Raw genomic sequence first — 10,530 nt, forward strand, 5'->3', positions numbered from 1 at the left:
GTGTGAGGGTATGCATGTGTGAGAGAGAAGATGCTTGTGTGTCTGCGGTGGGGGATGCATATGTGTGTGTGAAGGTGTGCTGGTCTTGGAACTCACACTAAGGTCAAAGGTTGACATTAGATATCTTCCTCTGTCTTTTGCCTTATAATTTGAAGGAGGGTTCTCAGTGCACCTGGAAATGACCATTTTGGCTAGAATAGTTTGGCTGACCAGTGAACCCCAAGAGTCACCTGTCCCTACTCGCCAGTTCTGGGGCTATAGGGTCATGCCATCATGCATCTTTTTTTTTGTTGTTGTTTTGTTTTGTTTTTTGTTTTTCAAGACAGGGTTTCTCTGTAGTTTTGGAGCCTGTCCTGGAACTAGCTCTTATAGTTCCAGGCTGGTCTGGAACTCACAGATATCCGCCTGCCTCTGCCTCCTGAGTGCTGGGATTAAAGGCGTGCGCCACCACCGCCCGGCACCATCATGGATGGATGTTGGGGATACATTCAGATTCTCATGATTAAATAGCAAGCACTTTACTGAACAGTCTTCTTGTTCCGGAATACTGACTTTCACTGTCAGGCAGGTTTTTTTCCTCAAATAATTATTATTAAGCACCCGAGTAATCATAGGAACACAAAAATTAGAATCAGCTGTCCATCCTCCTTTGTCACCAAACTGTGGCTCCATCTCTGAAATCCTATGGAGTGTGGCTTTCTCAGAAACCAGCCCTGGTGTTTATGTAGACCCCAGCCTTAGAAAGTCAGAACCCAGCGGAACCCCAGAGCCCCACCAAGGGCTTCGTGAAGTGGCTTGAACCCCAACATTCCGGCTTCATACAGATGAGCACCCAAACAGAAGGTTGCTGAGTACACATTTTAATGCATATTTGCACACATTCTTGCTAGTAGAACTACATGTTTATAGAACAGATATTAAACATTTCCATAGGAAGTTGGTGCCTTAGGTCTAGGAGTCTCCTGCTGTGCTTTGCTGTACAGACTCAGTAATCCTTAAAGAATTCACAGAGGAAAGTCAGCACTTTAAGACAAATTCTTAGCTTGACTGAGGCAAAACTCACTCAGAAATCCACAAGGCATGGAGGAAAAAGTTTTAATATTGAACATTTTAATACTGAAAAGGGCAGATTTGGTGAAAAGGTTATGGAATCACACCCCTCCCCCTTGGCTGGGCAGGAGGGAGGGCAGAGTTCAAATTCAGCTGTTCAAATTCAAGTTCATCTCAGCTGGAAATGAATGAGTAATTCTTCCCACATGCCCAGAGGCTGAGACACTCAGAGCTCTTCAGAAGGCCTACTGTGTGCACAGCCCTTGACTGTAGACAGTGAGGAGAGAACACATGGTCTTTCATAGAAAGTAGCTCACTGGTCACGTGCTGTGGTGAATAGGTACACAATTTCTGAGGCAGATGAATTAAATCATGTATTAAAATTGAACAAAACCCCAACTATTGTCCGGTGTCAATCATGTACCCTGCCAGATGCCCCATAGAAGTCATCCTGCAGCTGAAATAAATGTCACGGGTGGTTCTGGAGGCCTTTTGAAGTTAACGATGTAAGATTTTTGTTTTGTTTTTAATCACATCAGCCTTGTTTCTAGCAGTGAAAAACAGCAGAGCCTAAAGGGGTGATGATGCTTTCTATATAGTTTTAATTTTAGGGAGGAAGTGAATACTTCCATGGGGGCTTATTTTGACTTTTGCATTTTTCACCCCTAGGAAAATAAAAGCTTCTTTTTGGAGAATAGGGGTATTAATGTGTGTGTGCTCCACACACGTGATGAGACGATGGGAAGGAGGAAAGTAGAGAGAAAGAATGAAGGAAAGAGAGGAAGGGGCTATATTTTTGAAACACAAACATGAAACCATAATGCTTGATCTATCCAAAGTACAGCACCATTCAGGTCCTCATTTATAATGCTATTAGTTGACAGACAGAAGAATTCAATTCTGGAATAGTGGCTTTGTCTCCAGAACCCCAGTCCTTATCCTTAGTTACTTGTTTCCCTATAGGTCCTTTATCCTTCACTCCCTAACAGAAAATTGTAAGTTAAAACATTGTCTGAGGACTTGTTCACACTGTTCAGAAGCCCAAGACTGATCTAGACTGAGTCCTAATTCTGGGGCAGTTGGGGAAAGTGGGAAGTAGAAGAATTCCACTGGGAAAGGACAGTCTGTACATCAACACAGAGTCCTTAAAGCTAAAGAGTAGTGGTCACTTAGGCCTCTGGAGGCATGTCAAGGTCACGCCTGCTGCATGGTTTGTGAAACCCAGAGAGCTTCTTTAAAAACATAACAGAAGTAATAAGGTACTCAAAGCACAAACCCCTTCTGCTCACAAACAGGAAAGGCTTTCGAATTCAGACTAAATTCCTAATCTCCAAATCCAGTCTCTTCACATCTCTACTTTGCATACATATGCATTCAGGTAAAGACAACCATGAGAATGGATACATACCCGCTTCATGCTTGGTCCCAGTCCATCCAGCTTTTTCTGAATGAAACATCCCCCTCCCCCCCCCATGCCCTTTTAAACAGCCCGTTTAATTTCCTGGTGCAGAGGCCTAAACAAGAAGTCCCACAGCGGTAATACCTGCTTTTCGTGGCAACAGTCACTTCAGTACTTAGGAAGGTAGAAGTAGAGAAAACCGAGAGAAAAACGTGCTTGAAGCTGTGGCTGGAAACGACGAGAGACTGTTTTCTTCGATGACAGTCAAGCTGGACTGGGATCCTGTTCTCTGTTGCAGGCCGATACATCTGTGGCTAAACTTTCAACCAGACTCTCTCGCTCATCAATTGCCTGGTATTCCTTCTTCTTGTACTTCCGGGTACCATAGATGGCCAAGGCAATGACAACTCCAAGTGCCACGATGACTGCCAAGGTGATTCCAGCAGCTTCTCCTCCTGACATACCACTGCTGTCCCCATGGATAACTGTCATGGCTCTACGCAGCTCCAGCGGCTCTCCCAGCTTCCACTGGTTGGTCTGGGGGTCTTTAATCCAGGATCTGGCAGTCTCACTACTGGTCACTATGACGGTGTTGGTGGCGGCTTGGCTCATGAGGGGTGGTTTGGTGTAAGGTGGGAGTCTTACAGGGAGCAGAGCCCCTCCTGTAAAGATGCCAGCTTTGACACAGTAGGACACTTGGCATCCATCACTGATAACAGCTAGGTGTTGACTGAAGCCCCCAGGACATTTCTTTAGAGATGGTGCCCCTGCGTTTTTGGATGCATTGGAATTAATCAAAGGGTTCCCCGTTATACAGCTAAAGAATCCACCAAAGGGGACTGAAAACCTGTACCCCAACTCGTAATCCAGAGAAACACATACCTTGAGGTTCTCAAACAGGCTCAGTGGAATATACCCAGCTGGGCATGACTGTGCATTTGTCTTGGGGTTGATGTTTTTGTCAGTGAAGACTCCGCCAAAGAGAAGTCCTGAGTTTTCAGGTACCTGGCCAGTGGCTGCACACCAGTAAGCCCTGAATTCAGCCTTGGCCACTCGGAACACATCTTCACACACTGTCTTGCAGAAGATTTTGAGGGTGCACTTCTTTTTACATTCCAGGCGACTGTAACCCTCCTCATGGGTCTGAGACAGCAAATGGACAGGGGTGTAGCCAGAGGGGCAAGAGAAAGCACCAGTGAGCAGATTCTTCTGCTCCAGGTATTGGCAGAGAACATCTCCTGACAGTTCAGTGCATTCCTGGTAAACGCCACCGAAGGTGAAGTTGGTTACTTTCTCATCACAGGAGCCGTCATCCATATTGGCTTGAAAATCAAAGTTGGGGGAATTGACATTTGTGCATCCAGGGTGGGTGTTAAAAGTGTAATAGTGTCTCACAGCGGTTTCCACTGTCTTCGACAGCTTCTTCACCAAAGGACCTGGCAAGCCAGGCAGCTTGTCAGGCTTGATGAAGAAATGCAGAGGCAAACCCTCACGGTCTATTGCCACCAAGTGGTTAGTGATGCCCTTCTGCCAGGTTTCTAAGGTGATACCTGGGTAGAATGGAACCCCACCCATGCTCTGCACCCTGGAGTTAGTTCTGTTAGAAAGATAGCTCTTGGTCAAAGCATTCTGGGAGGTGTAGTCCGCCTCAAGTTTGAAGTTCACGATGTTTAAGAAGGCAATCCCAGCAGAGGCAGTCACTGCGTTCTTGCTGTTCTGGTTGTCCAGGAGGAAGGAGGACCTTATGTGGTCCTCCTGAACGAGTGCAGCCCCAGCATCCACACTGGTGATTACGTGTGTGCCATAGTTGAGAACCAACAGTTCTGCCAGGTAGGTGGCCATCTTTGTCTGGTTTTTCTCTAGCTGGTCACAAATGTCCATAAGTGCTTTCATAAACCCCAAGCTGAGTTCTGAAGTTGGGCTATTTTTGACAGTGTAGACCAGGTTTCTTACCTGAACCCTGGTGGTTACAGCTTGGTCCTTTACTTGAAGGTTCTTCATCCTTTGGAACTCAGAAGAGAACTTGCCGTTGACTTTGGAGAAAAGGGAGAGTTCCGTGTTGATGGACAATGAGGTGGTGCTCTGGTAATTCACCCAGGAGTCCAGGATTTCTGAGTTCATCTCCAGGTTGCTTTCTTTCTGAGGAATAGTAAAGACTTCATCGGGGATGATGTACTGTCCATCTTCTGTGGTCTTACAGTTGGTGTATGTCAAGTCCATCACCCTTCCCATGTCTATGTTTCTCAGATTATCCCAGCCGCCTCCTGGCAGGACCTCCAAGACAGGTAGTTTCAAGGTATCCTTGCATGTTTGAAATCCAGTCTTAACTGTCTCTCCAAGAGGCTTGTCTGTTTCTGCATGTGCTGTCGTAGTCCAGATGATGACCATGGCCATGAAACTGTTCATGGTGCAGACAGTTCCAGCCATGTTCATGCCCCAGGCATCCACCAGCAAGACTGGAGAAAGCAGAAAGATGGGAAAGAAAACTGTTGCTGAAATAGAAATTTCTATAGTTCTCCTAAAACCATCAGTTCCTCTTTATGCTGCTCTAGTTACAAAATAGAGAAATGAAAGCTGGTTGGAATATTAGAGATCATTAGGACCTTGTAAAAATAATTCTACACTGGATATACAAAGATACCCTCTTTATCATTTAGTTCCCTGTGTCCCCCACCTTGCCAGTAAAAGTGACAGATAGCCAGTAAAAGACACCTACCTCTTCTCTATCAGAAGGCTCTGGTCTGATTTGACTGGTTTCGAAACTGCCTGACTCTTGGCTCTTGTAATCACTTTACTAGTTTCTTTTTACTGGAAATGCCAGTTAGTAGCAACATTGCCCTTATTTGCATACCCCGCCTCCACTAGACAGGGTACTCCATGTCAAGGACAAATCGAAAGATCCCTCTAAGGAGGAAAGGGTAAAGTAACTCAGATACTTTTGTTTTGTGAGATCTCATTGTTAAAAGTTACCACAATCCTGCTTTGGATGTGGAGTTATCTGGGGCTGAGCTCAAAGGTCTAGAAAAGCATTCCGTTTGCCTTATGCTGCGAAACCAGTCTGTGCTGTCCTGAGCAGTCTGTGTGACGGTGAGGGCTCCCACTCTGGGCTGTCTTTCTGCTTTCAGATCGAAATATTCCAGAGGAGACAAAGCCACACTATAAATTTTGTTTGGTTCAAAGCATACAGTGTCCACACATTTGTCTGCTCTTCCCTGTGTGTGAGATTTTAAAGTAAGCCATAACTGAGCAAGCCTTTAGCTTTTCCATCCCATTATTGAGTCAGGAAACATTCCTGAGTCATATACTCAGGAAAGCTGTTATTTATTACTCGGCTTAAAAATATTAACATTCATTTCTTATATTGCCAGGAAAACATACCCTTAGGCATTTTCTTTTCTTGTTCTCCCCGCTTTTGGCAGGTACTGACACCAGCTCCTTCAGATTTATAATTCAGAGAGATGTATTCTTTCCCAGTGATCAAGTATTGGGATTAAGGGAAGCTCAGATGAATTACATAGTTGGAAAAACTGGAGTGGTCTCAGTACATTTTGCTGGCAGCCAGGGACTCCATAATAGATTAAAAAGTTTCACATGACACCCTCATGACTCCCCAGATGATTCTATGAACAGGATACAAAGCTAAGACTTTTAAAACAGAATCCCGTTTCAGCCACAGGTTGGTGCTGTCACCTGTGTACAGACTATGAAGATCCCAAGGAACTGAATTTTCTCAGGCTGCCAGTGAGACAGCAGAGAACATTTTTAGAAGGGACAAGGCTGCTCTTCACCGACTGAGTTTCCGTAGTCACTTTTCAGGCTCCAGTGGTGCTCTGGAAATCCAGAAAGGCCTCTCTGTGGGTCTGTTTATGCCAAGGTGTTTGAGGAAACCAACTCACACCAATCTCCAAAGATGACTGAATTTGCAAACAATGTCCAAGCAGTCCTAAGCTGGAGAACACAGCCCAGCCACTGCAGAGGATGCTCTAGTTCATAAAAGTCAGGCTATATACACCTCAGAAGAGAGCCCAGAGTTAAGAGGCTTTAGCACTTGGCAATAACTCGGTATTTATACTTCCTTTGTTTTTAATTGTTTCATGTACACTCGTTTGAAGAAAGGCTAGCCATTTCTCCTTATTCTCTCTTTTCTAGATCTCATGGAGAGCTAGATTATGGTTCTGTGGGTGCAGGGTATTTTGTGCAGGTATGAGGACCCGAGTTTGGATCCTTAAAACCCACCTAAAAATATGGGTACAGCAGTGCGTGCCTGTATCCTCATGCTGGAGGATCCCTTGAGCCTCTAGCTAGTGAGTCTAGTCAAGATGGTAAGCTTCAGATTCAGCGAGAGACCCTGTCTCAAGACTGAAAGTGGGGAAGCAATTCAGGAAAGATCCTGATGTCAACCACTAACCTTCATATGTACCTGCACGAGGGATTTTATCAACACATACACCTGTATATCACACACACACACACACACACACACACACACACACACACACACCTGTTGGGACCTTGATGTCCTGAAGGGAGAGGACAAGCAAAGTAACCACAGACAGTTCTACATTCAAGTCTCTCTAAATTACTAAACTTTCTACCACTTTTTTTCATCCTTTTTACTATTAGTACAGTTTCCCACTCAACGTTACAAACACTGAAGAAATTATACGACAATATTCTACAACTAACACAATTTTTTCAAACCGTTTTGATTTAATGAGAGGTCATTGTGTTATCATGATGTGTAAAAAATGTGACTAGACCTTCAGCATAACTCTAGTTAAGAACAAATATATAAAATTAGAGGCTTCAACACAAACCCATTGACAGCAGTTATATCTTTCTGCTCAGGAGAGTTTTTTTAAAAAATCATTTTTCTTATTTTTCCAGAGATTCTTTGGTTTTTTTTTTTGCTTTTTCAACAGAGGAATATCTTACCTATTTGAGTTTTTTGTTTGTTTGTTTTTACTGAGTATTTGCTAAGTGCCAAATAACTGGATATAATTTTGTACCAAGTAAAATAATTTGGGATGTAAAGGATATATATTTTTAAAATTTGTTTTTGTGATTATAATTAAAACATTTCTCCATTCTTTTTTCCACTAATTGTTATCATATATATATGTGTGTATATATATATATATATATATATATATATATATATATTCCTAAATGTAATTTGTTCAGTCCATATAATGTTACTTGTGTTTATGTTTTCAGGACTGACCATTTGGCACTGGACAACCAATTGCTGCTCCCCCCTTTTTAACGTTTCCAATGATTTTTGGCATTTTCCTATGCTCGGGGCGGTTTGAACACATGGATTTATTATTCCTTTGCTCAAGGGAGCTCTCCTTTTAGTTGGTGGGGAAGCACTGAAAGGAGAAGTGAAAATGGCAAGAATCTAGGACACAAGCTCCACTTCTGTGCCAGGGCTGGAAAGTGGGGCTCGGAATAGGCAGGTGAGGATTTGACTGCTGTGTCTCACGCTCATTTTTCCTGTCTTACTCCTCCCAACAATTTCCTTGCTTTTTCTTGTACTTAAATATGCATGCAAACACATGTTTTCTCCAGATGGCTGCCTGGAGGGACTGAGGACTGAGGCTAACCACCGAACTCTGACCTCTTGCAGAGAGAGGCCGTTCTCCCATAGAAGGTATGCATCCGCGGTGCTGAAAATCAATTTCACTTCCTCCAACAAGCAGCAAGGGGGAAGTCACAGAGCTTCTTTCTTCCCCAATCTGAACACGTGTGCCACTTCAGACACTGTCATGAGTTAAGCCGTGATTCATGTCTGAGGTTCACTTCTGTGTGGGCTTGGAGCCTGTCCAGGTGTTTGTGCCGTGTGTGTGTCACCAGCGGTCTAAGGTGGTTGCACTAGCCGGGATCAGCACACTTGGTTTGTCGGGGATCTAAGAGACAAGCCTGAGCTCTGACACACAAAGGATTGCTAAATGGAGCCAAGAGCCGTGACTTGTGCAGACCCTGGAGTAAATGCTGGTGAAAACGAAGGACCTGGGTGGCACAGAACACAGTGATATATATATATATATATATATATATATATATATATATATATATATAGTATATATATAATGTATATATATATATTATTTCTGAGCAGTTGACTTCTAACCTGATATTCGGAGCATTGCTTTGTCATCTTAGAAGAATTTCTTTGCACCAAGTTTGTCCACTAACCACAAAAAAACAAGAACTCAGTGTGTCACGCTCCCCTTTACTCTGGAGGGCAAACCAGAAGCTCCGTGGGAAATTCTGCATAGTCATAGTCAACGTGAAGCCAGAATTTGGCAGCCCAAACCGTTTTCTTCTGTTCTTTTCCTGAGACAGGGTCTCACTGTGTAGCCCTGGCTGACCTGAAATTCTCTATATAGGCCAAGCTGGACTTGAACTCACAGAGCTTCCACCATATTAAAACGCGAGGAAATTTTGACGCAATCTATTGAAGCAGAAAGCACAGATCTCACCTCAAAGAGAAAAAGACATAGTTTATTCTGGGTTCAAATATGAGTAACCTGGAAACACATCCAGATTAGCCAACGTGGTAACAATTTCATGAAGTTTTTCTAGAGAAAGAACGAAGACATTTATTTAGGAGTCAAGGTGTTTCTAAAATGCTTTGGGGGAGAACACCAGGTAGTGGGCTTCGGCAAAGCTGCAAAGTCTGGGCTCTCAGGCCCAGGTGCTGTCAGATGACACTTACCCTTTGGGTTGGTGGAAGCAAGGGATCTGTTTCTACCTTCCATAAAGGATTTTACCTGATAGCCAGAGGGATTAGGTCAAACATGAAGGTAAGCAATAAATGACCGCCAAGGAGACTAGAGATAGCTCAAGATAATCTGACTGTAGTCAGGCAACTTTGCACTGCTTACAATTAGAAAAGTTAGTCAACTATGTGGGTTCCTCAATGCCACCAGTGCAGCCTTTGTTATGGGAACTTCAGTTTACTGTTTCTGGCTTTGACCAAACGTCACATTTTTGCGTGGCAAGGTCAACTACGGAGTCATGCCCCATGGTGCTGGGAAAACTGATGTCTAAGAGCTGATATAGATGAGATTGAATAGCCAGGAGGGCAGACTTCTAGAGAGGGAAATAGTTGGTAAAGCCAGTAAGGGAGAAATCCCTGGTCATGTCAAATCCAATCCAATCCAAATCCATCACGATCCAAGTCTGATTTTTTTCCTCTTTTTTTGCCTTGTGTATCTGATACTGCATTTTATGTGATGCACAATAGACATACTACACCTAAAGATAAAATAATTAAGAACACAGGATAGCCCTAAGATGTGACGAGGGAAATACTTTAATCAATTGAAAACCTTCATTTAAAGAAAATTAATATCTTTTTACCCACCATGAGTGTGTAGGTGCCCCAAGAGTCAAGAAGAGAGTGTTGGGTCCCCTGAGTGACGTATGTGCTGAGAACTAAGCCTGGGTTTGGTGCAAGACCACCAAATGAATGCTTCTAGCCATGGAGCTCTTGCTCTAGCCCTCAGAATCTCCCTTTTAAACTCAATTGACTTTCCCCTTGTATCTACAGCTGTTTGTACGATGTGACATGCTTTATTTGATGTTTGCTTCATTTTCTTTCAGTTTCCTGTTGACAAACTTGATTTTACAGCTATAATCTCATAAGGAGTGGCCTGTCTTGACTTTAGAAAGTACTGGTCTTTGATCTGAGTTATTATAGTTGTACCTTGTGGATAATAACTAGATCTATCTTTAATATCTTGCTATTGTGCCAGATTTTAGTTTGAGAAAGGAAATAAAAAGTCACATTATGGAAGACGTCAGTAACAATGTACTTCTACTTTAAATATCCTTTTAACAAATGGCCATTCCACCTACCAAATATTTTCAGTAACAAGGATAGAAACAAGAGGTCAGGCATGCTAGAAAGGAGGATCCAGAAGTTTTGTAGGTAAACCAAAGATCATTTTTTATTTTATAATCAGAAAAAAAATGTTGAAGTCACTTCATAATTTTTCTCTCTTTTATTGGCAAAATACTTTTTTGTGTGTGGGACTGAAGAGAATGCTCAGTGGTTAAGAGTACTAGCTGCT

The 10,530-nt window shown here is 43.0% G+C and overlaps 1 protein-coding gene across 1 annotated transcript; it reads right to left on the reverse strand.

Moving 5' to 3' along the window:
• Positions 1 to 852: 852 nt before the first annotated feature.
• Positions 853 to 5,205, reverse strand: LOC121454583 (macrophage-expressed gene 1 protein). Its single transcript, XM_041661993.1, has 2 exons — positions 5,166 to 5,205; positions 853 to 4,905 (listed from the first exon to the last, which is right to left on the reverse strand). The coding sequence occupies exon 2, from the start codon at positions 4,880 to 4,882 to the stop codon at positions 2,714 to 2,716; it is 2,169 nt and encodes a 722-aa protein (XP_041517927.1). The 5' UTR covers positions 4,883 to 4,905; positions 5,166 to 5,205; the 3' UTR covers positions 853 to 2,713.
• Between the last annotated feature and the right edge of the window lie 5,325 nt (positions 5,206 to 10,530).

Source organism: Microtus oregoni, unplaced genomic scaffold (assembly GCF_018167655.1).
Source record: "Microtus oregoni isolate MIOR12 unplaced genomic scaffold, Mior012 000012F_ref0000307, whole genome shotgun sequence".
NCBI lineage: Eukaryota > Metazoa > Chordata > Mammalia > Rodentia > Cricetidae > Microtus > Microtus oregoni.